This window comes from Rhinolophus ferrumequinum, chromosome 11 (assembly GCF_004115265.2).
Source record: "Rhinolophus ferrumequinum isolate MPI-CBG mRhiFer1 chromosome 11, mRhiFer1_v1.p, whole genome shotgun sequence".
In the NCBI taxonomy this organism is placed as follows: domain Eukaryota; kingdom Metazoa; phylum Chordata; class Mammalia; order Chiroptera; family Rhinolophidae; genus Rhinolophus; species Rhinolophus ferrumequinum.
The window spans coordinates 50,576,594-50,600,048 of NC_046294.1; the positions used below are offsets into that span (position 1 = coordinate 50,576,594).

General features: G+C 35.7%; 1 protein-coding gene across 1 annotated transcript in view; it reads left to right on the forward strand.

Annotated features, from left to right (window-relative positions):
- Positions 1-23,455, forward strand: part of UVRAG (UV radiation resistance associated) — a 273,971-nt gene that overhangs the window by 142,434 nt on the left and 108,082 nt on the right. The window contains exons 9-11 of the mRNA XM_033120283.1: positions 14,948-15,032; positions 17,196-17,283; positions 19,821-19,881. Coding sequence (XP_032976174.1) covers positions 14,948-15,032; positions 17,196-17,283; positions 19,821-19,881 — 234 coding nt within the window. The remainder of the gene's footprint in view (positions 1-14,947; positions 15,033-17,195; positions 17,284-19,820; positions 19,882-23,455) is intronic.

Sequence of the window (23,455 nt, forward strand, 5' to 3'; positions counted from 1 at the left end):
ATAGTTTTAAAAAGATTTTTGAAGTATTTTGAAGTTGTTGATACATACAGAAAAGCATACAAATACATGCACAGCCACCATATTTCAAATTTTCAAAGTGAGCACACCTACGTAAGCAGAATCTCCATGAAGAAACAGAGCATTGCGAGAACCCCTGAGCCGCAACAACTTTCTTATGCTCCCTTCCATTCCACACATCTCTAGCGAGGCTAACCCTTACTTTGACTATATACCAAAGATTTGTTTTGCTTAATTTTGAACTTTATACAAATAGAAACGTATAGTATGTACATTTTATATGCTGGCTTTTGTTCAACATTTTGTTTGTCAAATTCATTCTTACCTGTGTGTAATGTAGTCTTGGTTTATTCTTACTGTCAGTAGTATTCCACTGTATGAATATGAATTGATTGTGGCTTTTGTCATTTTGGTAATTTCCAGTTTGGGACTATTACAGATAGTACTTCCATGAATGTTCTAGTACAGGTTTCTTAATGGAGATTTTTTTATGCGTTCCTGTTGGATATAAACCGAGGAGCAGAATTACACAGTCATGGGATATGCATATCTTCAGCTTTAGTGGGTTGTGTCTAGAAGTTTTCCGAAGTGGTTATGCCAATTTACTTCCTCTCCATCCAGCAGCGTATCAGATCTTTGGTCCTACATCTTGTCAGTGTTTGGTACTTTCTGTCTTTAGTATTTTAGCCTTTCTGGTGGGTATGGTGTAGTATCTCCTTGCAGTTTTAGAAGGCTAATGAAGTTGAACACTACTATTTCATGTTTCTTGTGTTGGGCATGTATTCACTCCTTTGTGAAGTACCCATTGAAGTCTATTGCCCCCCTTTTAGTTTTAATTGGTTTGACAATTTTTTTTGGTAAGAGTTCTTCATATATTATGGATATGGGTTTTCTGAAATATGCACTAACAATATATTCTCCATTCGGTGGCTTGCTAGTTCACTCTTTAATGATAGCTTTACGTGAACAGAACTCCATTTTATCTGTCTTTTGTATTTAAGGCTTCTTGTGATCTAGTTTAGGTAATATTTGCTTATTTTAATGTCATAAAGATGTTCTTTGTGTTATCTTTTAATGCTTCACTGTTGTACTTTTTACATTTATATCTATACTTCGTCAGGAACTGATATTTTGTGTATGATGTAAGGTAAGAGTCAAGGTTCATTTTTTTCTTCTTCATATAGTCAGTTGTCCCAGCACCGTTTATAAGACCTTCCTTTCTCCATTGTGCTGCAATTTCACTTTTGCCATATATGTGTATGTCAGTTATAGGACCCTCTGTTCTGCTCCTTTGATCTATATTTCTATTCTTTTGCCATTATCTCAGTGTTTTAATTTCTCTCGTGTTATAATTGGTATTGCTATCTGTTAAAGTTATTCTCAGCGATGTTCTTCAGGATTGCCTTGATTATTCTTGTCCTTTTGCATTTTCATATGAATTTCTACACAGAAAAGGAAGTCTTGCTAGGAGTTTGATTGGGACTACATTTAATATATTTATCCATACAATTGGGGGATAATAGACAGCTTTATAATATTGGGTCTTTCAACCCCAGAATACTGTATATGCCTTTGTTAGGTCTCCTTTATAAAACATTATTGAAATAAACTAGTTGTTAGTATGTGGATGTTTCCCATGACTTATTGACTTTATTTCTGTTTTTTAATGGTTTATGATACAATTGTAAATATCTTTAAATTTTATTTCCTACTTGTTGCTGATATGTAGAAATACAATTGATGTTTTTCAGTGGTATTGATTTTTATTATATGTACAAATAAAATTGCCCCAAAGTCTTAGGGACGAATTATTATAGCAGTTGCTAATGTTAGGGTAATAGCTCTATAGCTGTAGCTCTCACTATGGTTATTTATTTGTTTACATTGTAAATCAATTATATTTATAATTAAATCTATTTAGTGAATCTTGAGCCATGTTAAAATATTTTAGAAGCAATGGTACTGGTAACATGAAGGGTAAAACTGTGTTTGTCATCTGTATTTGCAGCTTTGATTTAGGGTGTTTGCTAGCCAGTAGTGGAATGATTTGCTAATAGGAGTATTACTGGTGGCTTCTTACATATGAAGAGTTCTCTTTGGCATTTGGTGCTTATCTAGGCACTTGGTTCCCAGCCCAAGAGCTCAGTTAGGATACAAAGTCAGTAATATATGATATTTAACCTTTGCTACTGATCTTTCTGAATGACCATAAAGGAATTGCTTCTGCATCTTTTCACACATCTGTGCAGTAAGGATAGCTGCTCATAATTGTGCCATAAGGATTAATTTGTGTAAACATTTAGAAGAAACCAGGTGCCTATAATATATTTTATATTTTTGTTTATAAAAATTCATTGCAGCAGGATGATTTATTGGAAAGAGGAAAAAAGATCATTTTTATCCGTTCTGCTGGCTCGCCGAGTGGCCGCATAACTCTGAGGGGCCTTGTTACCCCACACCCGTAAGTTTCCCATTCCCGTACCTCAAAGGCAGTGGTTCCCAGCTTGTGGTCTACAGCAACTTTCAGCTGGGTCATGAGCTGATCTTTTCAATATTAATGTTTATTAATGTATATATTTTCATTTCTGGCAGATAATCGTAGTTGAACTTACGATTTTTAATAAAAAGCAGATTTCCCCTCATTAGTGCTGCAAGCCAGATAACCTTCCCACTAAATAATTATATGTTGGTTTACAAGGTCTTTTGCCCTAACTTAACCTCCAAATCTTTGAGAAGCAGCAACACTTTATCTAAATTAATTTGCTTGAAATTTGGTTTAGAAAAAGTTATGAAACATTGGTCTTGAGGAAATGTGTTTAGTAGAACCTAAATACATTTTATAAATGTTGATGAAATTGAAGAACTCAGTGGTGCCTGGGAAGTGATAATAACTTTGTAAAAGCAGAATTCCCTAATCTTTGTAGGAAGAAGCTAGTTTTTAATGCAATTCGTGTCTTGATAGTAGCAATAGCATATGTAGTACTTTGTAATTAGGAAGTGCTTGCACAAAGATTATCATATTTAATCCTTAAAGCAATCCTGAAAGCTCAGTATGGCAAGTATTCTTACATTCTTTTTGTACATAAAATACTGAGAAGGTGAGTGACTTGGCCAGGTATACATAAATAGTTAGGAACAAAGTTGAGATGTAGACTCAGAACTTTTGTCTCCAAATTCTGTGCTTTTCTCATGTTCTATGCTATCAGAAACCTTGTAAAATATATTTGAATCCTACATACATCCTATGAAGCAGATAACTTTTATTGAAATCCTGTAACATGCCAGATATATCACTTAATTCTTAAAATAGTCCTACGAGATTATAATTTTTACTCCCTTTTTCTTAAGGTAAAAGCACTTGGGGCTCAGACGTTTCCCAAGATCGCACAAATAAGTAATACATCCAAATTCAAATTTAAGTTTGATTCCAAAGCCTGTCTTGTTTCTGCTAAGTAAAATACCATTGTTGCTTTCTCTAACATGTATCCAACAGATAAACTGACTGATGGCTTGCTAGTTTTCCATTTGGGCCTGTGAACTAATAGATGGAGAACTTTGTTCTGTTATATTCCTTTTTATTACAGAATGGGTGAAGTGAATTTTCCCCAAAGATTTCTTTAATTTGTTTGTATCTTAATTAAGATACCTGAATTAAAGATCTACCATTCTCACAGTCTGTCCTTAGATAAATCATTCAACTTTTTTGGACTAATTTCCTCTTCTCAAAGAAACCAAACAAAGTTTGGACTATGCCATCAAGATTTTGTACAGCTCTGAGATTCTAGTTATCTCAGGAGGATCAGATTGACAGAAAGGATGGGGATCTGCATACATTTTTTATGAACCTCTTCATTTTTCAAAGTTTGACCTCAATGATATATTTCCCAGCAATGAAATATGAAAAAAAAATTATCTGACTCAAGTGTGTCTATAGATGTTGTTTGTTAACTAGAAAGCCATTTGATGAGAATGACTTCTTAGAATTCTGTAACTAGCCACATTCAAGTCTTATTTTACAGATTCTTAATTTGTTTTGGTAAGTAAGCACAAAACCAAATCCATTCTTTTAGTGACATTGTGTGCAGAAGAAGTCAGATGTGTCTGATTTCATTGCTCTGATTTGGGGAAGGAAATTCCTCTTGGTAACTCCTGTGATTTTTTTTATTGCCAAAATAAGAAATGTTTTATATGCAGTTCTCACCAGTTATGATTTCTTATTGTCATTTTACAATAAAATTTAATGATTAAGGTGAACAACATATCTAGTTTGTTCTATTTAATTACCTTCTGCTCGGTCAGAAAATTATTGTGCCCTTTAGCATCTCAAATAAAAGAAGAACCATAAAAGAGGCGTGATCAAACAGTGAATGTTTAAATAATAATAGAAAAATATTATTACAGTAAAGACACATTGACATTAATACCCTTGAAAATACTCCCCATCACTTCAAACACACGTATCCCATCGAACGTAATCAATAATGTTGTAAAGATTTTGTAGGGTATCCGATGGACACGTGTCCCATTAGGGAGACCACCTCAGGGATGTAGATGCCTGATCACTGCACTGTACACCTGAAGCTGAAGCTGAACAATAATGAATGTCAACTACAATTTTTTTTATATATGTAGTTACAAGAAGCGGAATACAGCATTAGGAATAGAGACAGTGGAAATGTAATGGCTGTGTGCGATGTCAGAGGGCTAGTGGATGGGGGGAGGGCGGCTGTCACTGTGTGAGGGATAGAAATGATAAATGTCTATTACATTGTTTTGTACACCTGAAACTAATAATAAAAAAATAAAAAATAAAAAACATACTTATCCCATCGTTCTTGCCACTCACTGAAGCAGTTCTGGAAGTTCTCTTTCATGAGTGTCTTTAGTTATGCTGTATGGCTGCCTCGATGTCCTGAATCATTTTGACTTTGGGAAACAGCCAGAAGTCACACGGTGCCAGATCCGGTGAATAAGGTGGATGAAGATACACTGTAATATTTTTATTTGACAGAAATTGACGTATATACCAGAAGCAATGTGTGACATGGAGCAGTGTCATGATGGAGGACAATTTACAGCACACTTTAAAACACATCTTCTCTCAACCGAAGCTCGCACCAACTGACTGCACTAAACAAGTTGAAACTTGTCATACACTGTTACTAAGGTTCGATGCTCTGCTTACCGAATTAAAGATCCCTACCTTTCTGCTGGCTGGCACTTGGCAGCAGCATTCACCGTATTTGTGATCACAATGGAAAGGCTCCATATCATACATCACTTCTAGTACTGCAGGTTTCTGTCAAATGAAAACTTATGGTGTCTCCTCATCCCCTTATTCACCGGATCTGGCCCACCGTGCGACTTCTGGCTCTTTCTGAAAGTCAAAATGACCATGAAAGGTAATCGTTTTGAATTGATTCAGGACATCGAGGCAGCCACGACAGCACGAATTATGGAATACCTACAAAGAACCAGTAGCTGTGTAAGATGTTAGAAACAGAATGACTGCTGTCATAACTATATGACAGAGATATGTAGAGGGTGCTATAGGAACACAGAAGATGAGTATCTGAAAATCAGAACACCAGGTAAAGTAGGTGACACTTGGGCTGAATCTATAAGAATATATAGTAAAGAGCTAGGGGGAGAAGGTGAGACTTTCCAGGTAGAGGGAACAGTTTATACAGAGGCATGGAAGTAGATTAGAGAATTGCAGGAAATTTCAGTAAAGTTCAACTAAGGATACATTTGAGTGAAAGGTCCATAGGAGACTTTAGAGAGGTAAAGAATGACCTAATCATAGACAAAGTTTATGTTAAAAGGTTTGGAGATCTGTTGAAATAACTTAAGCAAATTTTTCAAAGACAAAAAATAGATAGGACTGTGTTGACGACTACAGTATAGAATGGAAATTAGGTGTGTGCTTTAGAAAGTTCTCTTTGAGGAGTTGAGGATAGAGAATTATCATCATTTAGGAAGTTATAGTAATCTAAGCAATGCACAATTAAAATCTAAACTGATTGGGAATGTAAAGGGAGCAGGAGTGTATAGGTTCAAAAGAAATTTAGGTAATAGTCTCTTAATAGCTTGATGGATTTGAGGAGAGAAGAAGAGAGAAGGGTTTAGGATAGTTGCCAATTTCTGGTTTGGACAACTGGCCAGATAATCAAACCATTCATCAAGACAAATACTGGAGGAAAAGTAGATGTTGGGGTAAAGACGGAAAAGGGAAGAATCAAGACTTCCAATGTTGGATACTTACCTAGTGTTTAAGACAGTAAATAAGAAACCAACAAATAAACTAAATATCAGATTGTGATAAGTACTAGAAACAAGGTGGGGTGATAGAAAATAACTACGGGTGACCATTTTTGCTCAGAAAAGGTTTGCTTGAGGAGCTCAGTCTTACAAGATAAGAATTATTGGAGTACTGACAGAGGGAACAGAAGGTGAAAAGGCTTGGACATAGGAAGGACCCAGACTGTGGAACAGGAGAGAGGCCACTGTAGCTGGAACATAATGGTTAGGAAGAGAGTATTATGAGATGGGGTTGGGATGAGAAGGAATTCGGAATATATACCAAGGTACTTGCCTCATTTGTTGAACAGGCTAAAAAAATGGCATAGGGGCATATTAGGCAGTGGGTAGGACTATCGAAAGAATCGTATTGTATTTCAGGGTAGTCTGATGTAAGGTTATTATATATTGGATTTAGGGGAGATTTAAGGATTCGGGGGAACGTATGGAGTAGTGATCTCAAAGAGTGGGAAAGCAAACTAATGAGGAAATTGTAGTGGGATTGCTGGACAGTGTACCCATTTGTGGTTTGTGGTTATTATTTTTAAAGTAAAATCAATCAGGCCAGTTATGTAATTTTTTCTACTCACTTGGAGCTTCATAGGGGCAGGTTGAGATGCATATATTGAATAAAAGTGAAATTATCCCTATTTTACAGATGAAGAAAATGAAGCTCAGAGAAGTTGAGACTTGTCTAGAATCCTGAAAGTAGCATAGATAGTTTAGCCCAGATCTTCTGATTTTCTAAGTCCATGGGCTTTTCAGTACAATATACTGTCTCCCATAGAATCTGCCTATTGAATTTAAGCACTAAAATTAGCTCTGACCTTTATAGCTGTCAAGCTAATGTAGAGTTATGGAAGGTATCAGTTGCTTCCCATTGCCTGTTAATAAGGAAGTTTATCAGTTCTTTCGGGAGAAGAAAATCTTCTGTTGGCACTAAATCCTGAGAGGAATTTAGCATGCAGTTTCTTATGTTCTAGATATTAAATATCATAATGAAATACAGTCAATTACAATTTTGCAAAAGTTACAGCAAGAATTATCTATTAACCCTTGAGAAAGGCAACATCATAAATCATAGTAGAAAAAAGGCATTTCTTCAGGGAGGGAAACTAAAATAGTCGAAGTATATTGCTTTTTGGTCATCTGACTTGATGTAGAAAACCCAGAAGAATGACAGTTTATTGGTTTTAACTGTAATTTTGACAGGAGCTGGCCATTGGCCAGTCTGAGACCAAACTCTCTGGTGAGAGAGAGGCTAAAGAGTCTGTGTTTTGTTTTGTTGATGGGAGCAAAATTCATATTCTCTAGCTATTAGATTTATAGGAGACAGTATTGACATTTGGTTATTAAAATTAAAGTGCCTGACTTGACTTCTTGCTGAACAGAGGGGCCATCTTACTTAACAGAGTGGAGCATTGGTGTACGCAGGGCCAAACATTTTAGAAAGCAATTTTGGAATATTGTAAACCAAGCACATGCATTTGCTTTCCTTCTCCCTCAGTGACCAATTGATAGGATAGTAAGGATATATGCATAAAGAATAAATCCATGGTGATGGTGAAAATAAAAGAAAGTGCCATTGAAATAGCAAAGTTTTTGATGCAGTTCTCAAAGACACCAAGTATATAGAATTGTACTGATGAATCAACTATAGAAAAACTGCAGCCTAGAACACAAATGGGAAAGGCTGCAGTAGGAGTTTCTGGTAGAGCTCTCAGAGGCCTCAACTTGGAATTGGGGAGAATGGTGGAGCAGAAATTAGGGTAGCTGGGCCTACTGGACCATTCTCTTTCCTCTAGGAATTTGAAGTAACTTCCTATATTTGCTCCAACTGCTTTCTAGACATAGTGGATTCTTGACGTGGTTAAGTCCCATGGTATGAGTGTTTGGCATAAAAAAGTGGAGCAGAGGCTTTTACAACCAACCCAGAGGAAAACGTGAAAGGCAGCACTACTTAGGAGTGAAGTACACTGAATTAATACAATCCCAAAGTAAAGTCCTCTTCATTGACAGTTGTGGTGATTTAAAGTAAATGTACTCCCTTCTCCCAGCATACACACTCTGAAGGAAAGCCACTTGTCAGCAGGACCTGCCCACTTATACTGAGCTGGCGCTCAGGGAGGAAGCCTTTTATGTAAATGAATCTTTATAGCGTCAAAGGATACCTACACTGATTATACTAATCAATCTAATCATGTCTTCATAGGTTTGAAGGGAAAACCAAGGGCCATCAGACATTTGAGGAAAACAGTTTGAATGAGACCAAGTTGAACAAACAGACTAGCTAACCCAAAAAAAAGACTAAGAAGGGAGAAGAGCTTTAAAAAACTCAGTATCCTCAGATTTGACTTCCAGGCTCCACTTAGGATGTAGAAAGGTGGGAGGAGCTTTATGTCCATCCTAACAACAAGAGAAGGCTGGATAATATACAAAACCATAACTTTTCTTGAATCTGTCAGAGAATTGAGATCGCAAGGCAACCAAATAGCCTAATATGTAAGAAAAGACAGGCCTCTCCAAGGAGAGGCGGGACATGAGGACTCAGTCACCAGTTGCATGGGAGGAAATTGGGGTGATGGTATAAGAAGGTAAAATACTTCAGCTCCAGTTTTTAACACATTCCTAATCACCTAGTGTGGGATACTGTGAGACTATAGCAGATATAAGGCAGTTCACACCTGCTCACAGTTTATTCTGCATGGACCTGCTTTGGATAGTCAGAAGAAAAATTAAAGGACAGAAAATTGTAGAAAGTTTCCCTTGGTTTGTAGGTCTGGAGGAGGGGAGTGGTTGCTGTTGCAAGAAAGGCATGACCCTTCTTCCTTAAGAACAAAAGCATTACGCCTCTAGGGGATGAGCCTGCCAATACTGTAGTCCCAGGGCCCGGCAAAACCTATTGTAACTGGAGGAAGGAAAAGGAAAAACACCACTGCCCTTGGGAGTGTGTTGCCCCTGGACTATTAGAAATCTCTTACCCTTTGTGTAAGGACAGTATTACTGCGAAAACCCTGCCTTGATATACAATGACACAAGGTATGCCTGGCTCAACCAGGACAGCAAAGAAACTCCCTTCCCTCCTCCCCATGCTGGAAAGCACAGAATAACAAGCCACAGTAGTTTACCACTTGAGGAGAGGCAAGAGCAAGGCAAGACACCCTTACTTAGGTGCAGCTTCACAGGGAATACCTAAATCTGAGGATAGAACAGTCGTTGAAAAAAAGCCTCCCGCAAACCATATCCACCCCCACCCCCCTACACCCCCCAGAAAGGGAAAAGTTAGAGGAAATTCGAAGGCTGTGATACACTGAAGGTAACCATGGCAGCAACAAAACCCAAATAGAGTTCAGTTTCTGATTATATTGACTCAGCTCCCAAATTTAACATTAGAAGAAGAGGCATACCCTTTTTTCCCTCTGTTGCCCTGCAAAAGATGTTCAGCATTCAAACAAATTTTTTGAGACAAAAAAAGCAAAAGCAAAACAAAACTAAAAAGCATCACTACCACCATCACCACCATCATCACAACAAAACATTGTCAAGAGAAGAAATTTACAGAAAAAGACTCAGAAATGACTCAGATGTTGGGACTATCAGAGAGGGAATTTGAAATATCTATGATTAATGAGCTTCAGGCTTTTGTGGAAAGGTGGATAACATGCATGAACAGATGATAAATTTCAGCCGAGAGATGGAAACTGAAAGACACAGTCTAATGTATATGCTATAAATAAAACACAGTAACAAAGATGAAGAATGCTTTGACAGACTCATCAGTAGATTCAACATGACTGAAGAAAGAATCTTTAAACTTGAAGATAGGTCATAAAAATTGCCCAAACTGAAGCACAAAGAGACTCTTTCAGATAAAACTAAAATAATTCATTACCAGCAGTCCTACACTTCAAGAAATATTAAAGGAAGTTCTTCAGCAGAAGAAATATGATACCAGACAGAAACATGGCTCTACCAAAAAAGTTGAGATTTCTGGAAATGGTGGAGATGAAGATATTATAAAGGCATTTGTTTTCTTATTTTTAATTGCTCTAAAAGGCAATTGATTTTGTAGTGCAAAAATAGCAATGTTTCTGGGTTTATAATATGCATAAAATAAAATGTATGAAGAATTTGAAGAGTGGGGAGGAAAAGAATTAGGAGTGCACTATTTTCAGGTTTTTACACTCTACATGAAATGATATAATATTATTTAAAGGTAAACGTTATTAATTAAAGTTATATATTGTAAACTCTGGGGAAACCATGAAAAAATTTAACATGTATGTAAGAATAAGCCAGTATGGAGAAAGAGGGAATCAAAAAAGTATTAATCCAAAAAACATAAAGAAAGAGGGGTAAAGGAACAAAGAATAGAAGGAACATATAGAAAACAACTAGCAAAATGGTAGATATTAATCGAAACATTCAGTGGAAATAAATGGTCTAAATATTTCAATTAAAAAAACAGAGATTGTTCAGATTTTGTATTAAAAAGTCTCAGCTAAATACTACCTATAAGAAACCCACTTATAATATAAAAATGTAGATAGATTAAAGGTAAAAGAATGGAAAAAGTGTACCATGCTAATGCTAATCAAAAGGTAGGAGTGACTATGTTAATATCAGGCAAAGTAGACTTCTGAACAATGAATATTATTGCCTACAGTAAAGATGGATATTACATTATGGTGAAGAGGTCAGTTTCTTTGTTAAGAAAAGATATAACAAATTCTAAATGTGAATAAATGTAACAACAGAGCATAGATATATCAAAAACTTATAGAACTGAAAGGAGAAATAGCCAAATCCACAGTCATAGTTGGAACCACAATACTCACTTCTCAGTAATTTATAGTAGAAGTAGAGAGAAAATCAATGCAGAAAGAAGACTTTAATTAACCTGTCCACTGATTTGACCCAATTGGCAGTAGACTACTCCACCGAACACCAGCAAAATGTACATTTTTTTCAAATACACATGAAATATTCAGCTAGGTCATATTTGGTATAATAAAATAAACAAATACAAAAGAATCAGAATAATGCAAAGTATGGATAAATACTTTTATTTACGTCTCTCACCAAAACGGATAAAAACTAGAAGTCACTAACAGAAAGATGTGTGGAAAATTCCAAATATTTGGAAATTGTACAACATATACACACATACATACATATAAACAAAGGGTCAAAGAAGAAATAACAAGGAAAATGTAAAATATTTTTTAACTGAATGAAAATATCAACATTTGAAGGAATGCAAGTTTAGAGGGAAATTTATAGCTTTTGATGCATGCTTATATTAGAAAAGAAGAAAGGTCTTCAATCAATAATTTAACCTTGTACCTTAGCAACTAGAAAGGAAGAGCAAATTAAACCCAAAAGAAGCAGAAGGAAGGAAATAATCGAGGGCAAAAATCAGTGAAATTGCAAACAAAAAAAAAGAGTAGCGAAATCAAAAGTTGTTCTTTGAAAAGCAAAATAGAATTGATAAGCCTCTAGCCAGACTGACCATATGAAAAGAGAGAAAGTACAAATTACTAACATCAGGAATGAGAGAGGGGACATCATTACAGATCCTACAAAAATTAAAATGATAATTAAATAATATTTTGAATAACACAATGGTAGCATGTCACAAGGACACTGAAGCAAGGCTGAAGATAATCCCACTGGCCAAATCTGGGACCACTTGAGCACCAGAATATTTATATACAGTAATGTATTATAAATCATTGAAAAATAAAACAATCCATGATTCTGTATTGATAATAGATAGCTAATAGAGAAGCGAGGGCTCTTGCTTAGAGAAAAATGCTGAATGCTAACTAATAAATATGGAGTTGGAATGTTGTTATTTTGCAACCATCATATAAAGATTAGTTCAAGCAGAAAACACCCATCAGTGTTAAATCTGGGTAGAAATTTAGATGAGAAGCAGGACATATGCATGGTCTTAAAGATGGACATCATTACTTCTGTATGTGTTACCCTTAGAAGGACACCACACCAGTTATGTAGTATTTAGGCTAGTAATACATACCCTGAACAACATCTAAAGAGACTGAGCACATCATATCGTCATACTCCTGATGATGTGACTTTTTGAATTTAGGTTGAGTTTTCTGAAGTATTTTCAGATACTTAGTTTCTCTCTATCTGAGTCTAACTAAACCAAACTCAGTTTGTTCCAAAGCACACCCTGTAACCAATGAGATGTATTACCTTTTGCCAGAAAAAATGAACCTGATATGTTTTGGAGAAATGGGGCCATGTGCATTATAAAGCCTTAGTTCTGTTATAAAGTCTAGAAAACCATAGCCTCTCAGGTGACCTCTTTTTGGGTTTGGATCTATTTTACTTTTTATTTTGAAATCATCTTAGAGTTATAGAAAACTTACAACAACAAAAAGAATACAGAGATCACCTATATTTTTTCACCCAGATTTACCTGCTGTAAACATTTTACCTTCAATGTTAGCTGGGTAATATATTTTTAAATTTCAATTTTCCTTTCTTCACTTTACAAGGGTTTTTTTCTCTTTTGGTCATGTAATATGTTCTAGGGAATCTTCAAAACTGAGGATGGTAGGGGCGGCCAGATGGCTCAGTTGGTTAGAGCATGAGCTCTTAACAACAGGGTTGGCGGTTCAATTCCCACATGGGCCAGTTAGCTGCGCCCTCCACAACTAGATTGAAAACAATGAGCCACCGCTGAGCTGCCGGAGGGGCCACGGATGGCTCAGTTGGTTAGAGCATGAGCTCTTAACAACAAGGTTGCTGGTTCAATTCCCACATGGAATGGTGGGCTGCACCCCCCTGCAACTAAGATTGAAAATGGTGACTGGACTTGGAGCTGAGCTGCGCCCTCCACAACTAGATTGAAGGACAACGACTTTGAGCTGATGGGCCCTGGAAAAACACATTGTACTTCAGTGTTCCCCAATTAAAAACAAAACCAAAGAAAACAAAACAGCTGGGGAGGGTACATATATTTGCATTTTGAAGCCCAGATCTGTCTTGTTCCTGTTTAGTGTCACCAGGAGCATTAAAGTTGAGGCAGCCTAATTTATCTGGGATGAAGAGTAACATTGCAAATTTGTGTAGTGATGGAAGAATTGATGTGCGTTTTGGTAAAAGTACATGGTATGAGACGTAGAGGTTGTCAACCTAAATGTCTTCTGAAATCATTAAGGGTGAAGATTTGGGGAGGAATTATATTGAGTCTAAGGAAGATAAGTGTTACTTATCTTGATTAAGTTCTGTTTTGGTGGCAGAGTCACCAACTTATTAGTCATTTAAGTACAGCCGAGAGAAAAGAGTAGGAAAGAGTTTGAAATACGATGATAAAATCACTTCGGTTGGGGAATTTCATGTTAAGGTGCAAACTGTTTTGATCACTTACCCTACTTCTCATTCCTGCCTAGAAGAGATGTGTAAAAGAGTTTAGAGCACCATTTTCTATCGGATCACAGTTCATGAAACAACTCCTTTGTAAGATCCTGAACTTAGTGTGTCAGGATCTAAGACTCTTTCTCTGTGTTTCAGTATCTGGAATTATCAGGCCTGGATTGTCAAGAATGTTAGATACTCTCATTCTCTTACAATAGGAAGATATAAAAGGATTTTATGATCACATAAAGGAAATGGAGGTTTCAAAAGTTGATATAAATATTAAAAAATCAGGCATATAAGCACAAATATTAGCCACTGCAGTGCTAAAGCAAACACTTAAAGGAAATTGCATGTCCTGTAATGGGATTGAGGTATGGGGTATCAGTTAGAATGTGGAGTTGAATTTTCATATAATTCACATCCATGGAGTTGGATTTTACATAGCCATTAAACATTATAACTTAGACTGTCAACATGTAAAAATGCTTGTGACATAATATGGAAAAATCAGAATATACGTTTCCTACACCGTGTGATTGTAACTAAAACTATACTTAGGAATAAGATGAAAGTTCATAAAAAACTACTTATGTTGATGAACTATATTATAGTAGTCAAAATGCAGGTCATTTTTCCTTCTCTACTTCTTATACTTTTAGTAATGTTGTTACGTAGCATCTGTGGTTGAAAAGAAATTACCCACTTTTCAAAAGCAGTACGCTTTATTTTTCAGAGCAGTTTTAGGCTCATAACAAAACCGAGCGGAAGGTACAGAGGATTCCCACATATCCCCATCTCGTATGTGCACAGCCTCCCCATTACCAGCACCCCCAGCTGAGGGGTACGGTTGTTAAAACTGATGAACCTTTAGTGAATCATCATTAATACCCAGCGCCTAGAGCAACTTTTTAAAAAATGAAGTCTGAATTTTGAAATCTTTTCAGGGCTTCTTTATCTGCAATCCAGAAATCTATAGGCAGAGAATCTTAGACTCTATTCTTTGACTCCTGCTAGAGGCTGGATTTCGGTAAAAACTGAACCAAAAGGGAAATTTATTCTAGTTCGCCCCCCCACCCCCGGCGCCCGGGAGACCTCTATACCCACTCACTTGGCCTTTTAACTCCTTTTATTTCCCTCTCACCGTCAGGGGACTGGGCTCTGCCTGTTTGGTTGTGATTGAGCAGTTTTATCTACCCTGTTACATCTGGAATTGTCTCCTTCCATCTCTCTCTAGGAAGTGCATTTTCAACTGAGCACATCAAGCTTCAACTCCAGAAGGAATCCCTAAATGAATTGAGGAAGGAGTGTACTGCAAAAAGGTAAATGCAACCCTGAGAATAGTTTTTGTGTCAAGTTTCCTTTGAGGATAGGATTTGGGAACATAGGATTCTTTAAAAACTGCTGTTATTAATTTATACTCCACACACCTCAGTGCCATATTCATTTATTCAACAAATATTAAGCACCTACTATGTGTCATGTACTGTGCTAGAGGCAGTTACTAGAGCTCCTAGTATATAGTCATAATCAGAAATGTGAAATGTGAACACTGTTCTAGTTTTGAAGACCACAGCACCATGACTTCATGTTTGAGTCTTCTCTCTGTCTTCTACATGTAGTGTAGCTTATAGTTTTTTTCTTCAGTAATTTCTTTAGATTTATTCCTGTTTAGCGTTAGCTCATTTGGATTACCCCTCAGCTCCTAGATTATCCTCTAACATCAGACTCTCCATCTTTCCAAGTCATCCTACATGTTGCTATCACACCCCTCCTTAAAACACTATTTTTACAATATTTTTTCTCTTCTTCAGAGCCCACGGTGATTGTTTTTGCTTAACTTTCAAATACCGTATTTTGCTATAATGCGCTCCAGTGTATATAATGCGCACCCACGTTTTTGGCCCAAACTTTCAGGGGGAAAAAATCTTTCGTTTTAATTTTTTAATTCGAATTTTTATTTGTGTACATTTAGGACTTGTTTTTTTATTATAAAGGAATTTTAGCATTTGTTTTTTAACATATTATGGTACAAGAAATTTTATGTAATACATATTACAAAACACAAGAACAGATACAAGGTACAAGAAATTTTATGTACCTGTAGCAAATTTACGATGTTTACGCATCATAGAAGGCCAAGAACTCTTCGTCATTGCAAGTCCGTCCTAAGTTCAACAAAACCAATGATCATATTCCAGGGTATTATTTTGCATACAGATATCGTTATTGATTTCTAAAGTTACGCTTTTAACTCATAAGCATAAATAAAAGAATTAAAAACATTTATATAGATAAGGAAGAAGCACTACCCATGTATAAGGCGCATCCTTATTTTTCCCTCACAAATATGTGCAAAAAAATACGCATTTTACACACAAAATATGGTAACCTTCAGTAAATTGGTGCTATACAACTGTAGCTAATTTCAGTCACTCCACAACTTTTATTTAACAAATGTTTTTGTCGTTATGTTTTTCCAGCACATGCTTAATTTGTTGCCTCTTCTGTTGTTTTGCTTATCGTTATCCTTTTTTTTTTTTTTCTGGAAAGTTATCTCATCCTGCGTTTTTCTTCAAAACACATAGCAATTGAGGATTCAAGTATGTTAGAAACGGAAAGAACTTTGGATTTCATCTAGTCAGATCTTCTCAGTTTGCAGATAGGGAAGCAAGGCTCTGGGAAGTTACTCTTTGTCCAGCTTACTGGGAAAGCAGAACTAAATCCCTTTAAGTCTTCAGAGCTGCTTACATTATGCTACTACTTTTCACTCTCCTTTGACCTATAACTTCTCCTAAATTCCTTTTTGTCTAGAATTGTTAACATAGTTGAGCAGGTAATCTGTTCTATGGCTATTTTATCTGTTGGTTATGTTTCTTAAGTAGTTCAAGATAAGAACGGCATCATCTCATGCCACAGCTTTTTGCTTGTTTGTTCTTTTTCTTACATTATTTTTCTAATGTGGCAGCAGGTTATTTTTTGAGGTAGTTATAACGTGTAGTTGTAGTAAAAAATAGAATACTTCTTTGAGGAAGTATCATTTGGATATTTCCTGAAATCAGACTGGCCTCATGTTAAATGAGATGTTGGTTTGCTTACTAATCCTCTTTAAATCTTGTTTCCTTGTTTGTAAAATGGCAACCTAATAGCATTGTTGTAATAATTAAATAAAGCCATTTGTAAAGCTCCTGGCATATAATAATAGTAGGTCAATGATGATTTGTACCCTTTACATCTCTTAGCATGATGCTGGACACACACAACAGGCCTCAGTATGTGTATAGTGAGCTTGATTGATAGTATTTAGAGCTAGGTCAGGACTTACATTAGCTATTATTCTTACCTCTACTTCTAAGTTTCTGTGGCCTACTGCAGATAGTGTATGTAAACTTTTTCTGCATCAGGTATGTAGAAATAAATGTTAGAAAACATGTAAGCGTATTTTTTTTTTTTTAACAAATGTACTTTTTTCCTTCCCTCATTAGAGAACTCTTCCTGAAGACTAATGCTCAGTTGACAATTCGTTGCAGGCAATTACTATCTGAGCTTTCCTACATTTATCCTATTGATTTGGTAAGTTTCAAATTTTCTGAAAAAATATTTGTGTTTTTTCTTTTAAGATGATTTCTGTTTGAAATTTCTTCTGAAAGAAAAATCTTATTACTGTGCTCTTAATTGTATACTCTGTCATGATTCATTCAGGAGCTAATATTTATTTATTTTTAATGCATATATCTTTTTTCTTCTCTCTGCTTTTTTAATTCAAAAAAATTTTTTTCAATCATAGTTGACATACAATATTATATTAGTTTCAGGTGTACAACATAGTTCATTAAACATTTATATAACTTACGATATGATCACCTTGATAAATCTAGTACCCATCTGACACCATACGTAGTTATTATAATATTATAGACTACATTCCTTATGCTATACTTTACATCCCATGACTATTTTGTAACTACCAATGTGTACTTCTTAATCCCTTCCCCCTTTTCACCCTACCCCCCAACCAGCTGGCAACCATCAAAATGTTCTCTGTATCTATGAGTTTTGTTTTGTTTTGTTTGTTTATTTTGTTCTTTAGATTCCACATACAAGTGAAATCACATGGCATTCGTCTTTATCTGACTTAACTTCACTCAGCAAAATATCCTCTAGGTCTATCAATGTTGTTGCAGACGGCAAGATTTCATTCTTTTTTATGCCAGAGTAATATTCCATTGTATATATGTACCACCTCTTCTTTATCCATTTAGCTATTCATGGACCCACAGGTTGCCTCCATATCTTGGCTATTGTTAATAATGTTGCAATGAACATATAGGTGCACATGTCCCTTTGAAGTAGTATTTTGGGTTTCTTTGGATAAATACCCAGAAGTGGGACGGCTGGCTCCTTCTTTGTCTCTTGTTATAGCCTTTGTTTTAAAGCCTATTTTATCTAGTATAAGTATTGCTACCTCAGACTCATTTTTCCCATTTCTATTTTCCTGAAATATCTTTTTCCAACACTTTACTTTAGTCTGTGTCTTTCGGTCTGAAGTGAGTCTCTTGTAGGCAGAATATATAAGGGTCTTGTTTCTTTTATCCATTCAGCCACACTATCTTTTGATTGGAGCATTTAATCCATTTATATTTAAAGTAATTGTTGATAGATATGTAGTTATTACCATTTTATTATTCATATTTTTAATCTTCTTCTTAAAGAAGTCCCTCTAACATTTCTTGTAATACTGATTCGGTGCTGATGAACTCCTTTAGCTTTTTCTTGTCTAGGAAGCTCGTTATCTGTCCTTCAATTCTAATGATAGCTTTGCTGGGTAGAGTAATCTTGGTCGTATGTCCTTGCTTTTCATCACTTTGAATATTTCCTGCCAATCCCTTCTGACCTGCAAAGTATCTGTTGAGAAATCAGCTGACAGTCTTATGGGAGCTCCCTTGTAAATAACTGTTTTTCTCTCTCTACTTTTAAGATTCTCTCTTTGTCTTTAGCCTTTGGCATTTTACTAATGTGTCTTGGTGTGGGCCTCTTTGGGTTCCTCTCATTTGAGACTGTGCTGCCTGGGCTTGTGTCTATTTCCTTCACCAGGTTAGGGAAGTTTTCCATCATTTTTTCAAATAGGTTTTCAATTCTTTGTTCTCTCTCTTCTCCCTCTGGTACCCCTATAATGCAAATGTTGGTACGCTTGATGTTGTCCCAGGGGCCCCTTAGACTGTTCTCATTTTTTTTTTGCATTCTTTTTTCTTTTTGCTGTTCTGATTGGGTGTTTTGTGCTATGTTAACTTCTAAATCACTGATTCAGTCCTCTGCTTCATCTAGTCTACTGTTGATTCCCTCTAATGTATTCTTTATTTCAGTGATTGTAGTCTTCATTTCTGACTGGTTCTTTTTAATGTTTTCTATCTCCATTTTTATGTTTTCTAACTCTTTTCTGATGTTTTCCCTGAGTTCATTGAGCAACTAGTGTCTTGAACGCTGTGTTTGGTAGATTGCTTGTCTCCATTTTGTTTAGTATTTTTTCTGGAGCTAATTTATATTTATTAGTATTACTTAAGATATTTCTAGGGCAACTGTCAGGATGCTAAGTTTTAAAATCTAGTTTCTTAGAATAAATAAAAAAAAGTAAAACTTTAATGAGCCTGATTAGATTCTTTTTTAGAGAACCAAATCTGCTAAATTTGATAGGTTTTTTTCTTTTTTTAATGAAAAGATATTTAAAAGAATAATTTTCTGAGAGGAAAGCTAATAGGATGTTAGGTTGCTCACAGAATCTTGTTAATTCTATTAAAATGTTTTCATTTATAGCTATGAATTTGTCAAAGGATATTTTTATAATAAAAATTTTACATGACTTTTTGCTTAGACATCATGTTTTAAATGTTCACATTATGGAACATTTCAAGTATGTATAAATGTAGAGATGGTAGTATAATGAATCATCATGTACTTATCATCCAGCTTCAAAAATTATGATAATAGTTTGAGTCTAGGGCAGTATTGTCTTTGAGTTAACGTTGACCTGCTGAAGTCTTTGAGATTTGACTTAGAGTTTCTTTGCTTTATACATAGAAAGAGTTAATTTCATTCTTTGGTTATATTCACAGAATGAGCATAAGGATTACTTTGTATGTGGTGTCAAGTTGCCCAATTCTGAGGACTTCCAAGGTATTTTATTTCTTTTTTACTTCTAAAGATTTGCTATACATAATATGGGTAAATTGCAGGGAAAAAGAGATATCTTGAAATTTTGGTTGTTGAACACTTTCTCTAGGTTTTTCAGGCCTTCTGTCCTTTCTCAAATGTGAATATATAGAGTCAGATTCCCTGATGGGAGACTTAGGAGAGTATTTGTTCTAATTATGGAATAAAAATTATTGAACCGTGTGTTTGAAATTTAAAAGAAAATAGTTTTAAAAGGGCTCTAAGACAGTGAGACAGTATGGTTCTTAAGAATACTAATAATCTCCCTGTCCTTTTGGTTTGATTTTCGTGAAAAATTTGTGTGTGGTTGGGAGCAGAAGAACAACAAACATTAATCTGTTCTTTTGTTATTTAGGAAATCATATCTGTGCAAGTACTTGAAAATTTGATTTTGTGACATTCCCATTACCACAGATTAAACTTGTTGTTTTGTCATTTTCATTCTCTTTTAAACAACAAAAAAATTGTATTGAAGATATTATGGACTATGATTCATAGTAATTGCTAGATTTTAAAATATTTTAATTTTCCTAATCTCTTTACCAGTATGCCAAAGAAAAAAAACTTATTTTATTTGGCAATAAAATATTTTTTTTTATTGTTAGCAAAGTGATTCCCCCCCCCCAATCTAAACAATGCTTTGAGGCCTGTTTCATAGCTTCATACCTTATTTTCAAAGTTAGCATATTATCTATTTGTGAAAAAGTTATTCTAGAAGAGAGTGTTACCAATTTTCATTGGGACTTTCTCCCATTTCCCTGTAAAGGAAATGTTGTTATTTACGGTCCTTTAACATTTAAGACTATTTTAATTTATTACGTCCTTTGGCCTTTAAAACAACCCTTACAATAAGTAGTTGGGACATGATAAAAGAAGAGTGATAAAACAGGAATGGGAAAACCTGTATTCAATTCCTGGTTCCCTTTCTGGAAACCATTTGGAGCTAGCCATTTAAGCTTTGAGTTAATTTCCTAATTGGTAGTATGAACATTAATTCATATACTACCTGTTTTACATTGACTGTTGGGAAGATTGTATCTTTAAAAGCATGACATTTTCCCTTATCCTCACAAAAACAAACAGGAAACCCATAAAGAAGGTGGTATAATCTCATTTTACAATGTGTAAATGAGCTATTTAGTGACTTGCTTGAGACCACAAAACTAGGTAATGATCTAGCTGGGATCTGTCTGGATTTCATTGTCCAGTGTTCCTTCCAGTCTCTGTTAAGTCAAACAAATGTGCTTTAGTGTTAATTTTAGGCAAAGTTATGGTGTCTTAAAGCCATGGCACATCTTTTTCCTCATTCACTAATTTAACAAAGCTACCAATACCTTGAGCCCTGTTCCAGGTTCCCGGGATACAGAATATTCATTCACTGAAAAAAATACTAATTGACCCCAAGCACTGCGCTGAGTTTTGAGGATATGACGATGGAAAAACCAAGTATGTGATCTCCTTTCATGGAGCATATGCAGCCTATTGAGGGACACATCCAATAAACAAGAAAATAAGTATTTAGTATTTAATAAAGGAATATGCTCTCATAGACAATAGGGGAACTAATTTTACCTAAAGCAGTCGGAGAAGAACTCACTGAGAAACATTTAACAGAAAATTTGAAGGCTGAAAGGAACAAACTATGCTACAGCTGGGGAAGAAGCATTCCTAGATGAGAGGCCAGCAAGTGCAAAGGTTAGGATGGAGGAATAGGCTTTATATATCTGAAAAAACTCAGGGTGGGGGGTGGGAGGGATATGGGAGAAAAGATCTGTATTTTGGACAATCACGAGCTTAATTTCTTCACCTGTGAAATGAGCTAATATCTGTATCTCCAATGATAATTGAATGAGATAACATTTGAAAATGCTTTTCATATAGAAGGTGCTCAAATAAATGTAAGTGAAAGTAGTTGCAAGGGAGAGGAAGGAGAGAAGAAGGGAAGGAAGGAAGGACAGGAAAGACCAGACCAGACCTGTGTGGCTGGAGCATATTGAGCAAGAGGAAGAGTTATATCAGATGAGGTATGAGCGAGGTCAGCCAAAGCCTGAGGGCTCTGTAAGGAGTTTATATTTTATTCTCAGTGGAGTGGGAAACCCCTGAGAAGGAGGAGGATATGAGCTGATTCAGGTTTTTAAAAGTCACTCTCGCCGCTAAATGCAGAATGATTTGAAGGAAAGCAATGAGGGAAACGGGGATATCAGTGTGGTGAACTATCCCTTTAATCCACTTTGGGATGTTTCTTGATTCTGTTTTGTTTTTCTTTGAGTTTCTTTGTTTCCTGGTTTTTCATAGCTTTTATTAGTTATTTACACTTTGTGTATGCCCAACAAGCTGAATAAATTCTTCCTACACTTTAAAAAAATTAGTTTAGCTTTTTAGTGCACTTGATGAAAAATGAAATGGGAGATAAAATGAAATAAGTGTTTCATTTTACTCTAAGGCCCTCCTTACTCCCCGTGCCTCCTAGGAATCAGAAATTTTAAGAAGCACATTCGGTAGTATTGGACTTAAATCTTATGTTAGCGTTCTGCGCGGCACTTCCATGTACTAAATTTACGGAGTGTCCTGTGTGTCATCTGTGCCAGATGCTGAGAGTGTACAGACATGATTAAGCATTGATTCTGCCTCAGGGAGATTTCAGTCCAGCTCAGGCCATCCAGCTTGTAATCAAACTAAATCAAGAAATATTGGATGAATTCATACGCTGTGTCAAGCACTTTGAAGTTTTTACTGGGGTACATGGGACTCAAAGAAGTGAGAGTAATCAGTTCTATCAGGAGGGGATCAGAAAAATCTTTTTAGCGAAGATGATGGCTGAGGTGTCTTAAAAAATAAAATAGTGTTCCCCTGTGGAAAGAAGGGTAGGAGGACATTTTAGGTTGGGTGAGTAGAAATATGGTAACACAGAGTATCATGCATGATGCTCTTATTTATTTAATTCTTACAACTGTAAGGATAAATTCCTTCTGTGAGGGAAAGAATTTTTTTAAAGACAGGAAAATTGAGGCTCGGAGAGATTAGTTAACTTTTCAGACTCATATTAGCCAGTGGCAGAGTCAAAGTCACCCTGGTCAGCCTGATTTTAAGCTCCATAGTATTCCTGACATGATACAGTTTTTTTCCTTGTTTTGAATAATAACCTCTTCCAAACTTGTGCCAACTTTTTAGTGTTCTGTAGCAGCTGCATTCTCAGTGAGACTCTAGTGAAGGAACTCCAAACTGGTTATTCCAATATTCATAAGACTTTGCTGAGATAGACTTTACTTTGCATGGGTTGATACTGTTTTGGAAACTTCTCCATAGTGGCCAAACATTTATTGTGCTTTTCTGAATGGGTAAGTTTCTATTAGAGTATGCCAAAGAGACCTGGATACAACGGGAGCAAGTTGTCCAGTGAAGGGGATTCATTTGAGTTCCATTGACAGAGACATTTCTCATAAAAAAAAAAAAAAATGTTTGTGTGTGTTTTTAAGTAATCCATAACACCAGCGCCTTTTGTGGTAATGAGATCCAGATTTCCTTCTGTGTCTGTGTC